General features: G+C 34.0%; 1 protein-coding gene across 1 annotated transcript in view; it reads left to right on the top strand.

Annotated features, from left to right (window-relative positions):
- The window catches only part of LOC107438912 (uncharacterized), a 103187-nt gene extending 88127 nt beyond the window's left edge, over nt 1–15060 (top strand). The window contains exons 9-17 of the mRNA XM_043052865.3: nt 986–4006; nt 5212–5586; nt 6534–6661; nt 7936–8185; nt 9153–9293; nt 11423–11498; nt 11590–11636; nt 11783–12021; nt 13160–15060. Of these exons, the coding sequence (XP_042908799.3) occupies nt 986–4006; nt 5212–5586; nt 6534–6661; nt 7936–8185; nt 9153–9293; nt 11423–11498; nt 11590–11636; nt 11783–12021; nt 13160–13336 (4454 nt within the window). The 3' untranslated portion in view covers nt 13337–15060. The remainder of the gene's footprint in view (nt 1–985; nt 4007–5211; nt 5587–6533; nt 6662–7935; nt 8186–9152; nt 9294–11422; nt 11499–11589; nt 11637–11782; nt 12022–13159) is intronic.
- Nucleotides 15061–17117: the final 2057 nt, after the last annotated feature.

The following is a 17117-nucleotide window of genomic DNA, read 5'->3' as shown; positions in this document are numbered from 1 at the left end:
AATCGTACAGAACACGTGTGCAGTCCCACAATCCAACAGCAAAACTTGTCAAACTTCCAAACCAATCACAGAAGATTTATTGTTTTTCTCGTAAAAAAACGTGATGAAACGAAACGGTATTGACGAATTCTGCTATGCCCGAGTTTACTCGGGATAGTAAATATTTGCAATATAAACGTACCCATGTTAACTCGGGATAATCAGGAAAGTGGTTAATGTACAGCAACATCCAGTCTTTCCTGTGTTAAAACAAATGTCACCTAAAATCAAATGACTATTTAAACTGATATTTTAAGGAACTGGAATTCTACACCAACACACAATTTTTTTTAATACACCTATTGTACCGGAATTAAATGAAGCTTTATATAAGTCTATTGCCAAAAAGAGAAATCAGAAAAATAAACGTTGAAAATATTATTAGAGTGCACTAAGGTCAAAGAACTCATATTTATATAAAAAGAATAATAGGAATCTTATCTTTAAAATTCAGGGGTTTTTTCCCCCAATTTTTTGAACCTATTTTATAAACATTTTTTTCTCCCCTTTTCTTATTTCTAAATAACTAAAATAGTAATGTTTTTTTAAGCATCCTTATACAAAACACTATTTGAAAAGAAATCATCTTAAATGAAAATATACATTAAAATTTAATCAAGGAATGAAATTAATTTACAAATTCAGAAAGAAAAAAAACAAAGTAAGTAAGTAACATTTAAAACAATAAATCAAAATAGAAAAGAACTTAAAGCAGCTAAATCCAAATTTGTTTTACTTAAATTAAATTTAAAAAGTCAGAGAAATAACTCCAGCAAAAGACAAAAACCATCAAAATGTTAAATATATATGAGTTAGCGGGACAGCGCTTCATCAGGGGACACAACAGACGTGTTAGCAAGCAGTGTGCCCCCTGATGAAGTGCTGATGAATTGTAGCTAGGGAATTGTGTTCATACATATTAAAGGAATGAATCTTTTTACTTTAGGTTCCTTTTCCAATGTTAGACAACCAGCTCAAACTCTTAAACCACAGCTGGTCAACAATCAGCTCAGCATAGGACCTCGAGTGAACCTCATCACTAAAATCTCCAATGGAGTTTCTCTCATAGTGGCATCTGATGGAGACATGGCCCAGCCCACTCTGACTCTGAGCCCAACGATGGTCACAGATGCTCTTCGGATGATGGACAAGGACAAAACGACCGTTTACGAACCGAGAACTCTTTTGACGACATTCACTTTCTTCACTACATTCTTCAACGAAGGAACGCCTTCGATATCCACTTCCGAACAAGTGGTGACCAATGTTTATTCCGTTCCGGTCACGATGCCCAATGCTCTGAAGCCGGTGACAGTGACAGAAACGAGCGAGAATCTGGTGAGCACAACCTATTACTCAACTCACACATTCTACGCGACTCTCTTCAACGGCACCGAAACTGTCGTGACACCTCTGGAGGAGCTGCAATCTTCGGTCGTCAGTTCGACAGAAACATACACCATAACCAAAACAATCATCCCAACCGAGATGAAGACCACCGAACCACCACAGCTATCGACAACTTCGCTCTACAGAACCGTCACAAACTTTGTGACGCTGTTCAGGGGTTCGGAATCTATAGTTTCGCCATTGGAAGAAATCGCCACTGACGTCATCACGCTCACATTAGATAAGAGTCCACCACCCTCAGTAGAAGCACTGTACACAACAAGAACCATCCAAGCAACGAATACTCATTACATAACCTTATTCAGTGGCGGAGAGTCTATTCTTTCGTCCATTACCGAAGTGGCTCCGAGTGTTATAACTGAACTTGTAAAACAACAACAACAGCCCGGAGTAACGATTTCAGCTAGTAGCACGATGGATGAATCAACAAAAACTGTTGAGCCTACATTCCAAGATCTAGTTCCATCCATTCGAACACAATACACCACCCTCACTTACTTCACGACACTGTTCACTGACTCGAGCACAATCCTGTCGAGCAGAGAAGAGATTGCTACATCCTACATCACTTTATTTGTACCTGCTTCTTTGACAGTTAGTGATGAATACACTAGGCAGACAAGTTCCCAAAGAGATGATATTAAATCATCATCCACTGAGGACAAAATTTCACCTTCCAGTGAAATTTTAACTTTCTACACGACCTACACTTACTACACGACACTCTTTAGAGGAACTGAGACAATCATAAGTGACAGCGAGACAGTCGTTACGCAATACGTCACCATCGAGTCGACGCCAACCGAAAGTGCTTATCGACCCAGTACGACAACGCCACCTACTTTATTACGATCATCAGATTCAGTCGAAATAAGAGTGGAGCCAACCACTACAACCACGGCATCAACGCAAAATGAGAGTACGTCATCTGCAACTAATGTTGACTTCGATGATGACATACAAATAATTGGCATTGAAACAAAAGTGCAAAGTGAATCTCCACCCTCTATCATCACGGGAATTCCTTCCACAGATTCTAATGGAGCAACGCACATTTTGTTTACTGATTTTATCGTCCCATCCGATGAAGATTCACGGCCTCCATCTTCAACTAAATCTACGCCCCATTTAGAAACATCTTTCTTTCCCAACGAATCACAGACACCTTCTTCTGCGAGAGATTCCGCATCAGATTACGCCACCACAAGACTGACCGATGTGGCCACACATCACGCTGCTGTACATCCCACAACGACTTATCAATCGGGATCATCTCAGACCCTGGGAATCAAACCTGGAGCCGTCATCGATTTATCGGACGTTCTGACCAACACTAACTTGGTTGGAAACTTGGGCGAAACTATTAAAGATATTGTTAATCTGTTTGCTGCCAATGGCAACAAACAGAGAATTAATTCTACAAAACAGATTGAAAATAACGATTCCCCGTTGGCCCCGCCAGTAGGAGGAGCCACGGTTAGCAATATCGAAGAACCCATATACATTCCGATTGGAGCCATAGGACGCAATACAAAACCATCTGTTAAGCCTTCTCTATCCTCAGCAGGAGGCATTCTCAGACCTAGCACTCTCATTACAGGCTTCACACCGATAGTGAACTATGAGGAGGCAGGTGGTGATAAGCCTGCAACAGAAATCAGGCTTTTATCAAGCGTGGTTATAGGCACGGATACCATCCTTATAAACCACACTGGAACTGCATTTCCCGAAACACTCTACATTTCTGAATCAGATGGAAGATTTGTCGGTTCTCACGACCCATCACTACAAGGCAGCGTGTCCAAGCACGAAAATGATGATCGAAACAAAATGTCTACTCCGGGAATTGAAAGCGGAGAGAGCACATCAATCATCACTGGACTTGAAACTATTTTCTTCGGTTTCCCAGATGCTCGGAAACCTCCACCGCAAACAACCACTCTTTTGCAAGGTTCCATCTCAACATCATCTGTTGTCGGAGTGGAAACTATATTCTTTGATTCTCCTGACGATCTATATGCTCGTGGACCGAGTCGTGTCAACATATCAGGCGCAACGACGATCTTCGGGACATTCCCCCCAATTTCGGAAACGACAGAAAACAAAAATACAGAAACGCTTTCTTCAGGGGGGGAGACTACTATCTTCTTCCCAGTTCCTGGTGACAGCCCTGAGCATTCTCATCCGGGTACTAGGTACGTTACGAGTGTTGAGAGCGTCACACTCACATTGACCCTAACAACGAGTAATGTGCACCAAACAGAAGGGACTTTTGTCACGGACACATCCGTTTTTACTACAACTATCCCTCCCAGAACTTATGTCTCCACCATCATTGGCTCGAGAACCATTTTGGGTACTCAACCGGAACCAACAGAAGCATTGCAAGTTATTCCGACTATGCAACCATCGGAATCCACCACGACGGTAACGACCACTACACTTATATTTAATTCTATCGCCACCACTGTTGTGAGGACATTGGTCATTCCTACTCATGGGGTTCAACCGACCAGACCCGCAACGGGAACATCTACAGATTCCCCAAGATTGGCAGGTAAAAATGCTATTCTCATCCACTTTCCTCACCAATTGTTTTATGAAAAAATGCAAAAATTCAACTTATCTTTTTATTTTATTATTAAATATAAGGAACTGAAACAAAACATAATACACAATTTTTAAGTTGAAATTTTAATTTTATTTATGTGTAAGAAACATTTAATTTAAAATCAGTTTATCATCCAAATTACCTCGGGCAAATGAAAGAAGTTAAATATGAGTCTTTGTAGTATAGTTCTTACAACACAAAGTGATATTTTTCAAACGTCAGTGAAGGAATACGCCATTTTTTTTTACTCTTATTGCTGTGTAAATTCAGCAACCATCCGTATATTCAATCGCCCAAAACACGTGTTGTGCAGTCCCTCAGTCTAACAGCAAAACTCCCAAATAAAACTTGGCAAACTTCCAATCACAGCAGATTATGTTTTTTTTTTTGCTTCCGACCGAATAAAAACGTGATAAAACAAAATGTACTGACGAATTCTGCTAAGCCCGAGTTTTCTCGGGATGATACATATTTGTAATATATACGTACCCGAGTTAACTCGGGGTAATCAGGGAAGCGGTTAATGGCTATTTGGATAATCTCACAATGAGAGTCAAGTTTACTTTGAGAAATGAAAATAAAATGTTTTAAAGTTGTTCACATCTAAATGATGTTTAGTAATCATAGTAACACTTTAAGATTGTAAAATGTGTAAAAAGTTGGGGAACACAACATTCTATCCATCTTCTACGTTACGATTACAATAATAGTGAGTAAAATGTAACAGACAAAATGTAGTAAGTAAAGCAAAACAGAAAATGAGAAACAAAATTGGAGTATCTTTAAATGAAAATAATGAAACTTTTTTTGAATAAAAATCTAGGAAACAAATATAAGATTTGAAAATCCTCTATAACTGTTTAAGTCAAAACTTTTCGGACCATTCATTTAAATTTTATGTAAAAGAAATTTTTTAACAAATAATAGGACTATTCAATAAAATGATCTAATCAAAGTTGAAATATAAAAAATGACTTACTTTTGTTATGATTAAAAATTTAAAAAAAAACAATAATTTTTTTTAAAAAAAATTACCTGGTACATTATTAAGGTACGGTAGCTTAACCCATTGGACAGAAGGAAAGGCATTACTTCTCAAACAAAATATCTCCTGCACTCTTTCTAATTTTATATTTATGTTTCCATTATAGGCATACTCACATTTAACCAAAGGCCAAAAGTGACCACAGAAAAATCAACCACAACCCGGAAGACAATACAATTATTCAAATCTGGAAATAGACCAACCGAACCTACAACATCGAAACCTGGAAGAACAGGTCCGCCGTTGAAACTATTCCCAACCAAACCTCCGACAACCACAACGCAAAAACCACCTAAAACTTCAACCAAGGAATCCACTACTTTCAGGAAACCCGGAAAGACTCTAGTACCCATAACCGATGGCTGTCCAAGAGAATGCAACCTGAAGAACAAAGAGGTTTGCAAACAAAACATTGACAAGTCCTGGTCTTGCCAATGCAGACCTGGATTTTTCAAGAAAGATGGTTCTCAAGAGTGCAGAGGTGAGAGATTTCCTTAGATATTGCACCTCACTCTAGATATTGCACCTAAAATTTCAGTCCACACTAGATATTGTATGCATGATAGCAACGTAACTTCACTTCTCATCAGATATTGTATACAAGATAGTACCTTAATTTCAGTTCACACTAGATATTGTATACATGATAGTACCTTAATTTTAGTTCACACTAAATATTGTTTGCATAATGGATCCGTAATTTTAATTTTTAATTAATATTTTTTTTAAATATAAATTAGGTTTACGTTATTATATGTCCTAAATATGCGTCAACTCTTTTTTTGAATGCAAATATCAATATTTTCCGTGTATTTTGCGATTTGAAATAAAACTTTGCTGAATGAGCTCTTGTAAATGTTCAGATAAAATTCACATTCTTGTTTCCCTACAAAAGTTTTTTTCAAATTTTTTTTTTAACTTTCCATCTGAACAATTTATATATACGGAGAAAAAAATCTTTACTTACTCAAATCATTTAACAAATCATTTTCCCTTAAAAAAAATAATAATAAAATGCATAAAGTAACTGATAGTTTGTCTTCCGATTTTCGTAATCATAACAAATGTTCACAAAATGTTGTAAAAATGGCTCAGCCTGTGATATTCAATTCAATACTGTAGTGTAGCTGCCACTACAAAAATATAATTCCAATTCCCTAGCATATAAAACATGTTAACTCGATTCTTTGATGTGGGGTACCTTTTCATAGATGAAGGTTGACATTGTCGTTAACTATTAGCCCCACAGATGCAATTGAGATACACACATATGAAATACAAATTGGTTACACACGTATGAAAATTAATTATTCCTTTGTCATTGCCTTTAAAAAATATGCATATTATATGAAGAGATTCTGTTAAAACGGCTAAAGGGTCGTTACATTTAAATCACTTTGAATCTTGATAAAATGTTTTTATTTTCAGATGTTAAATCTTATGTGGTTTTAGTACGTGTTTTGAAGATGGGTGGTAATGAGGTGTCCTATTTACCGGAACTGGAAAATTCACTCTCACCTGAATATCAGAATCTGACGACAACAGCCCGAAAAGCTGTAAGAATGATCATCTCTTTCTTTTAATTAGTTTTTTCTGAAATACAGTGAACTCTCGCTACTACGACATCCAATGCTGCAATAACTCCCTTTATTACGAGAATGCTTCGTGTCCAGACGAACTTGTATATAAATTAATGTCACGCTCCTCTCACTGTTACTTTATTCTCCGAAGCAATAAACCCCTGTAAAACGATTTTTTTTCCAAATTTCAACCTTATTTTCTCCATTTATTATTGGTTCTCAAATAATGTAAAAAAATCTTATTTTATCTGACAAGAGAAGACTCACTGCTGACCACCCCAACTGCCTCCCTAATCTCTTAAGAAGTCACAGATGTAACATTACTATCTGATTTCATTTCCGCCACGTTAAAAGCTGAGAAAATGACCACAAGCATCACATTAAGACCTGAAAGAGAATTTTTTCTGCAGAGGGTGGGTGGAGCACCATTCACAAACGAAAATCATTTTCGTCTTTTTGGATTCAATGCATACTTTGGGGGTTGGCTTGACAAAAAAATTGAATAAACAAACAGAAATATCAGATTATTTTTCATAAAAACGGTTTTCAGTTATGTTTACGACCTTATTTTCTGAATTTATTTCGATTGTTTTTAATAGTTAACCATAAATAATACTCTGCGAATTATTTTTTTGCGTTTTATGTAAATACATTAGTAGTTAATAAATATATAACATTAAAACTTAAAAAGAAATCTTCTTGTGTCCTCAAAGTAAGTAGGTTGTCGATATAACACTATATCCTACAACACTATATTTATTTTTTGGGTCAATGGAGGGCACTTGGATCTATTTCCCATTGTCCCCTGAAATGCCAAAATTGCTACTCTCTTATCGTTACCCAGTAGACACCTATGGCTAAGCCACGGCAGTGGAGTAGCGTCTCCCACGTCATCCCGTTTATACGGTGGGTTACATTCACACAATCACACAGAAGAAAGGACATAGAACACTGAGAGGGAGAGAAAGAAACATCCATGCCCTGAGCGGGATTCGAACCCGCAACCATCGAGTCCGCAGTCAGGCACGCTAACCACTCGGCCAACTCGTCGGCACACTCTATTTATTGGGTCCCCAAAATAGCGAACATTGTAGCGAGGTTTTACTGTATAACAATAGTATTTCTTAACAAAGATATCAGCTTTCTTTAAAAAGCACCCTATTAAAATTTTTAACATAGGTTTTCTGTGTCAATTGTATTTGTTAACTTTTAGAGCTTTTAAAAAGGAACATTTATGTTGTTGTTTGCAGGTCGATGATGCTTACAAGACGTCTAACGTGCGTGATCATTACGTGAGCACAAATGTTATAGGTGTTGGTAGGAAGGAGGGTGGTGTGTTCGTGAACCTCACTGTGCAGCTGAGTGGCGAGAAGCCAACCAATGAAGAATTCTTGAAAGAAGAATTGGCCCAATCGTTAGAATTCGCTGCATCAGAAATAGAATTAGTCAACGCGACAACACTCGTCAGTCCCATCATTCAAAGAGTTGAAGACGTCCAAGGTATGTAAACAGATACCCGTACCCAATTCTGGATGGTTCCATCATAACATTTTGATGGTTTGCAGTCATGAGGATCCAGCATCATTGGATGGTCTCCCTCATCCAACATTTTCCATGGTTTCTGGTATGCCCCCAAACTTCCATCATTCCATGATGGAAGGTGCCATTTTAATGTGATGAGGGTTAACCATCAAGAGAAGCTGGATTTTCATAGACCCACAAACCTTGAGGGTCCATGATGGATCCAACTATACATTTTCACGATGGTTTAATCGAGATTCTTGTTGGTTCTTAGGAATATACCAACAAACAACTTGCTTATGTTGGACCATCATCAATCATTCCTTCATCGTAATAACGATTGTTCATCATCGTTCCAACATTTGATTTCTAAGACACTGTGGTGGAAATTCATGATGTTGCAACGATGTATTTCCATGATGGTTTAATAATAATTATTGTTGGATCAGCAGGAATATACTATCAAAGCAATTTTTTTTAATCAAAAATCAGTCCGAGTCCTTACATTGGGGTGACGGTATTTCAGGACCGTTCCAACATTTGATTTCTGTCATAGAAATTTCTGATGGCTCAACTGGAACAAACCATCAAAACAAGTTGCTGTTCTCATGTTGGACATTCCTAAACCAGTCCGAATTCCTACATTGGGGTGATGGTTACTTATGTTGGATACCATCAAAAATGTAATGGTTTATGATGGAATTATGGATGGTTTCCATCAAAATTATGTTGATCCATCAATGGAAAACCATCAAAAATTTGGACTTGGGTATGATACTCGATCCACTCAACGACTCGGTGCAGCCTGTTTATTTAATGACTTATTGATTTAATGCTTTGCAATTTTCGTTAAATTTCGATGATTGTAAAGATACAACGAACTTTCTCGTAGTGCAGTTTGTGTCAACTTCTAATTGATCTTACAGTGTACTAATTTTCTTGTTAGATTTCGACGAATGCAGTGATGATATATACAACGACTGTTCTCGTAGTTCAGTTTGTGTCAACTTACCTGGATCCTACAGCTGTGAATGTAAAGAAGGATATCAAGATCTGGAACCTCTCTTACCTGGAAGGATTTGCTCAGGTATACTGTAACTAAAATCGCGATAATAAAAATATTTTAGTACATACATATGTACACGGTAACCTACAGGTTCACATAGTGTACCCCCTAATAAGTCTATAATTATTTCCTCTGGTAGGGTACCCGGTAATACAATACGTGGTCCAATTGGAATATAATGGGTCAATATTAAGGGGAAATATAGGGCCATGTTGTAATATAGAATATTGACTGCGAATTTCCTCATTTTACCGCTATTGCATATATACATACGTAGTAACCTATAGGGCGACATTGTGGGCCCCTATTTCCTTTGATAGGGTACACTAGTACCCGGCAATATAATAAATGGTCCAATATTAAGGGGAGATAGAGGGCAATGTTGTAAAAAACATAATATTGACTGTGAATTTTCTTATTTCAACGCTATTGTATATGTACATATATAGTAACGTATAGGGCCACAATGTGGGCCCTATTTACTCTGGTTGGATACATTAGTTCCCGGGAAAAAAAAATGGTTGAATTATATGTTAAAATATTTTTTTTCTCATTTATATTGGAATTTATCACAATAAATGGTTGTGTTGAACTGACTTAAACTTGACTAAATATTGAAAGAATAATTTTTATTGTTTCTAACACACGTTTTCTTATGTGTTTTTATCAGTTCGTTCGAAAAGTTTTTTCCAGGCTGAATAACATTAAAGCCTTTTTTATTTTTATTAAATAACTATAATAATTCATTTAATTTTTTAAAAAAACAAATCATGAAAAGAGAAAAAAAGACTGCTTCAAAAATGATTTTTCTGAAAAATTATTTAAGATTCAGTTAATAATCAGGCAAAATAGTACTTTTTTTTTCAATCTATATCTATCTATAATTTTCTATATTTCTATAATCTATCCATAATTTTTTTAAATTCATTTAGTAACTCATTTAGAATTACTAAATGAATCTTTCGATCGAGCGGTCTTTGTATTTGAATAAAATGTATTTTGGTCATTTTTAGTCCCTACTCGATTAAACCTTAGTTTGAAATTATTTAAATAAAATCAAAATACTGCGGAAAAAAGTGCCTTATTTACATTATAAGATGAGATGTTATGTTCATAATTCATATTAATTTACATTCTGTAGTTTGCAGCCTTCATTTCTCAATAAACCTCTTGTTTGAAACAGTTTTGTTGAAATCAAATATAATTTGCTGATTTAACTTAGCTTACTCATTCAACTTAATTTACACGTGATGCATTATTTATTTATTTAGCTTAGAAAACATTATCGAAAGATTATTAAAGATTCAATTAATAAGCAAATAGAATAATTTTTACTAAAATTAATCTTTCGGTTGATGGTGTAAATTCTTGTTCCGCAAACTTTTTCTTTACGGTTTACAAATCCAAAGCTGTTTTATTGTTTGTTTGTTTTTGAACTAGGATAGAAAAAGTAGAGATGTTTATTACTATGTTCTAGAATTTTTTTGCTAAATTTAGAATTGTGTCAAGTTATCTCCTCTATTTTATGACACTATCGTCTGCACGTAGTTGCTAAAGAGAACTACATTGATTACACTTTGTGGTATAATCTTTAAGGGTTGCCGTAAGGAGAACTATCATTTGAAACCTCTTTCATTCGTCAAATGTTTGGCGATGAAGATTAATTAAAATTCAGGAGTCTGCACTTCGAAACTTTATTCATAATAATACATTCCCCACCCCCTTTGATACATTGATGGATCATATCTATTGTCACAGTACTTGGCCATATTATTAGACGGTTTCTAAGATTCTATGTAAAGTCTTGATTATATCAGGTGATACTCTGTACAGCTTTACTGTTTTTATGCGAGTGTTTTGCACTTGTTTACGAGAGGGTAGCCATTGGTTAAATTAGACGATATGATATACAATATGAACTCGTCGATTGGATACATTGGAAGATCTATTATATATGAATATAGAATATTTATTACATCAGTCATTATATTAGTATATTATAATAATTGGATTAAATTATGCAACGCACTGTAGTCCTTTAAGAATATCGTGTTTTGCGCGAGTTTATATACAGTACTTTTACATTTGAACATACATGTAATTTTCTATTTCTAATTAAATAAATAAAAAATGCAATTTTTCTTTTGCAGGTGAAATTAAAGATTGTGATTATTGCAATAATCGTGGCATTTGCATCATGACGGAGGACGACAACAAATTCTGCCGGTAACAACTCATAGGATTGCCTGTTTTTGCAATGTTTAAAAAACTAACTCATTCATAGAGAAATATAATAATTTCATTCATTTTTTTTCAGGTGTTACCGTATGTACCTTGGTAAACAATGTGAAATAAATGGATTGGGTAAGAAATCTATGAACGTTAAAATACTTTGACCTATTTTTAATATATTTACGCGTAAATCTATTGAGAACACTATTTTATTATATTAAATGTGTTGCTTTGATTTAAGAAGAAAAACAAACAAGGATTCAATCTTATTTTTTCAGTGTTGGCAATTGCACTCCCCATCGCTCTAGCTCTCCTCATCTTGATGATGTTCTGTCTTTTGTGTGGGTGTCGTAAATTAAGAGAGAAGCGATCTCAAAAACCGAAGCCAAACAATGTTTTCAAAGGAATGGTACCCCCCACTGCGGGTACTCTAGATCGAAAGGCCATGATTATGGACTCAAGCAGCGAAAGTAGCGGAGAACACAGACCTCATCACGCCTATAATGCTGGTTTTGAAGTAAGTACTATTTTCTTCCCCTTTCATTTCACACAATGTTTACTTTTTTTATCTCTAAGCATTGAAATTAGCTAGTTTTATGCATTTTCTTTTTCTTAAGAATGGATGATGGATACATTGAATCGATCCCTATAAGATCGGTCACGCCATTTTAAGGATGAAATCATACGTCATATCACCATCAAAATATGGAAACAAAGCATTTTATAGGAATTTTATAAAATGGCAAATTTTAAGTAATGGCTTGGAATTTTATGGGACGCTATACTATGGGAGAAACCTTTCTTTTCCACATAAATAAGCATTTGAATGTATGGAATTCGGGTAAACCTGGAAACGCTGAAAAGAAATTTCAAATGATCAAATTTATGATTGTAAGTGGAAATATTATCTTGCAATAACGTGTCAGCATTTGTATAGTTTGGATGCAATTTTTCAGCATTTGAAATTTCATGGTTTACTCTAGGCACACATTAACCGCTTCCTTTATCCAATTTTTTCGGGGAAAAAAATGCAAAAGACCAGCATTTTTCATTTTATTTGATTGATAAATACAAGGAACTAAAGCAAAACATAATACGCAAGTTCTAAGTGGAAATTTTAATTGTTTTATGCGTCAAGAATTTTTACTTAACCATTCGTTTACTATCCCAAATAATCTCGGGCCAATGAAATAAAGTTAAATATTTATCTTTGTGTATGTTCACAGCTTCATTATCTAAAAAATCATCCGCATTACTTTCACTCTCGAACGCCACTTTTTTACTCTTTTTTTTTAAATGTAAATTCAGCAATCATCATGTATATACAATTGTACAAAACGCGTCTGCAGTCTCACAAAACTCCCAAACAAAAATGGGCAAACTTCCGATCACAGCAGATTATTCTCTTGTTTTGCTTCCGGCCGAGTAAAAACGTGATAAAACAGAACGTATTGATGAATTCTGCTATTCCCGAGTTTACTCGGGATCATAAGTATTTGCAATATATACATACCCGAGTTAACTCGAGATCATCGAGGAAGCGGTTAAATTACCAAAACAGTAGAATTAGCAATAAAAAGTTTCAAGCAGCAATATAGAGTTTTCTTATGGCCAAATAAAAATTCATCAAGTCTCTCTTTATATTTTGCACACAGGAGGATCTGACCAATTCGACGATGAAACGAAGTCGAAGAAGTGAGATGATGGAAGATCGAATGTCGGAGTTCCAAGTACCAACTGTTCTCATTCCAAGAGCGAAACACAGTCACCCAAAACAGGTAACCCAACCCTACCCAAACTACAGGATGCCCCCCGAAATGGACAGGTGGTGATTGGACTGACTTAGAACATTTATTGAAATTCATTTTTTAAAACAAAAAAACATTTCGCCATTTTCGGCAAAAATGTTTCATGTAAAGAACTCTCATTCGTATTACACTGTATCAGTGGTGCTTGTGTTGTTTGGAACATTTAATTTGATTTCTTACCGAGGATTTCTATATTTACAAAAAACTTTTATTGGCGGACTTCCTTGTTCTGGAACTTTGGTGTTTTGATACTAATACATCTTTAGAATTGAACATACAAGTAAAAATGTGAAGGAACTCTGGGGTTATTGGAGTACACATATAGGATTTTAAGTGAATGTTTAATTTAGAATGGTCAAAATTAATTTTTGTTGCTAAATAGTAATGGTGGTCTGCAATCACCTCTCTTAAGACTTAAATTTTAGAATCGTCTAAAAAAATGAAATGATCGGGATCTATAATCTAAAGGCACTGAAATAGTTCTTGAGAGAAACAAAAAACATTCTCAATATGCAGAAAAAAAATTGTTTGGACTGATAATTGTTGTAAAAATAGAATTAAATTCATCACAAGCAGCTAATCTGTCAGGCATAAGCAAAATACATTACTAATAATAATTCGTCCTAGTCAAAACATCGAAGAAAATGGGAGTTAAAAGCAATCGAGGTTGTGTTTAAATATTCTAAATTTAATTAGCTTCAGCTTACGATTTAATAGTTTTTAAATTTTATATATATTTTAGGAGAAGAGGTGATTTATTTTTGACAAGGATTTTAAATACAGAAGTCTGTAAGAACAAAATGCTTCTCGAAACGGACACACACAGAGAAAAAACTGAAAGTGTTTTTTTTAAAAACAGAAGAGAAACAATTTTAAGCGAGATAATGGATAGGGTCATTTAGTACAGTTGTTACAAAATCGGTAGAGCACATCATAAGGGGGAAACAATTCATTTCCGGTTATGGCATTCCTCATTATGAACTGGCTGTTCATGCGCATTTGAAACGTACCTTTATGCTACAAAATTATTTAATTTTTACGTTAATTTTGCATTTTATAGTAATTATTTAAAAAAAAATTACATTCAAATTATCCCAGAAATAACTATTTATCGCCATTTGGCGATCGAATGGGTGATCTCCGCATGTTAGTCGCAAAATCAATGAATTACGATTAAACTCTGAATTTCTTTGAATTCGTGTTTATTTCATTTATTATTGAAAGACTAAAATGAACATTTAAGTAAGATAGGTTCGATAGATAAAAGGGCCGTTTCGTACGGGCATGAACAGCACGATGACGTGGATTGCCGTATAATGTGCCGTACAAACTCTCCAAATTTTGTAACTTCTCTTCTGAATCATTCTGTAGATATTCATAGTCTCGAGTTATTCCGATCCTATGTATCTCGAGATATTTCGATCGTGTGCATCTAGAGATATCTCGAAATATTTCGATCGAATGTATATTTCGATCTATTTCTATGATTTAGTCTGTCTTCTAATTCCAATATCTACGATTATAATGTTTGTATATTTAACTTTTGTAAAGTATTTGTTATGTTTTTTGTTAAGAAAATACTGTAAAGAGAGTTTGTTGAATCGTTATGTTATTATACAAATGCCATTAGAAATATATTAATGGCTTTTTTTTTAACATTCTTTATTGCACTGAATGTTCATTCATAAGACATAGTGCACAAAGATGTAATAAGCCAAGAGAATAAAAACTGTTATCATTTGTCTAAATTTTGTAAGTTTTATATTCATTCATATTTTTTCTTACTTTTCATTATTATTTTTATCGTAGTATTTTCATATAAAAATTAATAAAACAAAGTCATAACTATACAAATTACTATTTAACAAACCGAAAACGTCAAAAATAGCAAAAAATTTAGTTTAAGTTTAATAGAACACACAACCGAATAAAGCAAGGAGTGTAGGATTAATTTCTTTTTTTTTAAAGTATTGCAATCAATTTCAGTTTTTTTTAAAGTTATTAAATACAGATTTTTCATTACTTTTTTCTATTTGTTTAGCGTAAAAAATAAAAGCGAGAAAATCACATCAGTTATACGTGTACTTTATTAACCGATGCGGTTTAAAGTAAATAAGATTGCATACATATATTTAACCTTTTAGCGGAAATAGTCGAATAGCATCATTAAATTTTAAAAAAAGAACTTAAAATAATTTATTAGATATCATGCAATAAATTTGTTCTAATAATAATGCTAAAGTCATCACTTCTAAATTGACAATCGATGATGATGTATTTATGACCATGTCTATGCTTCTGATATTTCGAAATATTTAATAAATCAATCTGGATAACCAAACATAAAGAATTCTAGTAAATTTTAGAAACAAAAAAATTTTCGAATTTGTTAAATTGATTTTTTTGACTCATTCAAATGTGAGAAATACTGGCAACTCATGAATATATTTGTTTTGTATTCAACAGTTTCATAAAAACCTATTATGGCTTTTGAATAATTTAATCAAATAGAAATTTCTTTTGGCTACGCAATAGGTGTTCTTTAAGTACAAATAATGTATTGTACGTATGACATAACTAATGCACGAAAGTACCAAACGAGTATTACAAAGTAAAATGAGTGACAAAGTGAGAATTCCCAAGAATATAGAATAGAAAGCGCGGTGTGGTTACGCAAAAAAAGTTTTCATTGAAACAATTTTAATTGAGTACCTTAGTTCTATGAAACTGCGCCTAAAAACTTTCAGCTTTACATTTTGTTGGATGTTAAGAAATCTGTAAATAGGTAATATTTCACGTTTTTCATTATAGTATTTCTCCGTATCTAAACCTGTTGTATGTAACCTCTGTAAATATTCCGAACAGTTTTTATAAATTGTTGGACTTAAAATAGGAGAGTTCAGGAAATGTAATTTTTTACATCGTTTTAAAAAAGGTAATTTTACACGGTAAAATACAATATTCTAAAAGTTTTTTTTTCATGGAGATTTCTTTAAATAAACGAATTTTATAATTGTGCGCAAAAATTGTGTTTTCAATTCCCTTAAAATGTTCTCGAGATATGATACCTTTCGATGTCTTTCTAAACTTTGCACCGCCCTCCTGACCAAACTATTGAGTCCATATATACTATTGGGTCCCGCTATAATTTTTGAGTCACAAATCCGAATCCATCGGAAAAAAAGTACTTTATATTAGAGAAAATACGTTTTCGTGTCTGATTTCGTTACTTAAAATGTAGTATTAACAAATTTGAGGTCAACCCTTCAAAATTGAGTCTTGGAACGAGAAGATCCGATTGTTAGATCAAAAGTTATTTAAGGTGATCAGTTTTTTTGCTTTGTTTTTTCACATTTCCCATTTATAATGTTTTCCCATTTTCATTAGGATATTTCTTCTTATTTTCATGGCATAAATGACTTAGTTATAAACGTAAGTCGACTCGCGAGTCTTTACCCATAAACAAAACACAAATGAGTCACATTCACAAACATATTAGTCGAAATTTATAGTATGTTTTAAAAAATAGAAATCATTTTCAAAAAAAAAATTTTTTTTATATTTTTTTATGATGAATGCAATGGTTAATATGTCACATGATGTAGACATTTATGCAATTACCCAAGATATTGAATATACAGTCGGACCTCTATTTAACGAAGTTACTCAATCCCGATCAGTTCGCTATATGGAAAATTTGTTAAATAAAAGAAACATCAATTGAAATACTTAGACAACACAAAACAGGTTTTAAATTCATAAACACTAGATATAGTTAAAATAGAAATGGATACACCTTTATCTT

The sequence above is a fragment of the Parasteatoda tepidariorum genome, chromosome 2, assembly GCF_982258835.1.
Source record: "Parasteatoda tepidariorum strain Cologne lab strain chromosome 2, Ptep-v5.0, whole genome shotgun sequence".
Classification (NCBI taxonomy): Eukaryota; Metazoa; Arthropoda; class Arachnida; order Araneae; family Theridiidae; genus Parasteatoda; species Parasteatoda tepidariorum.
The sequence above is the reverse complement of the archived record's forward strand: the minus strand, read 5'-3'. Positions and strand labels throughout refer to the sequence as shown.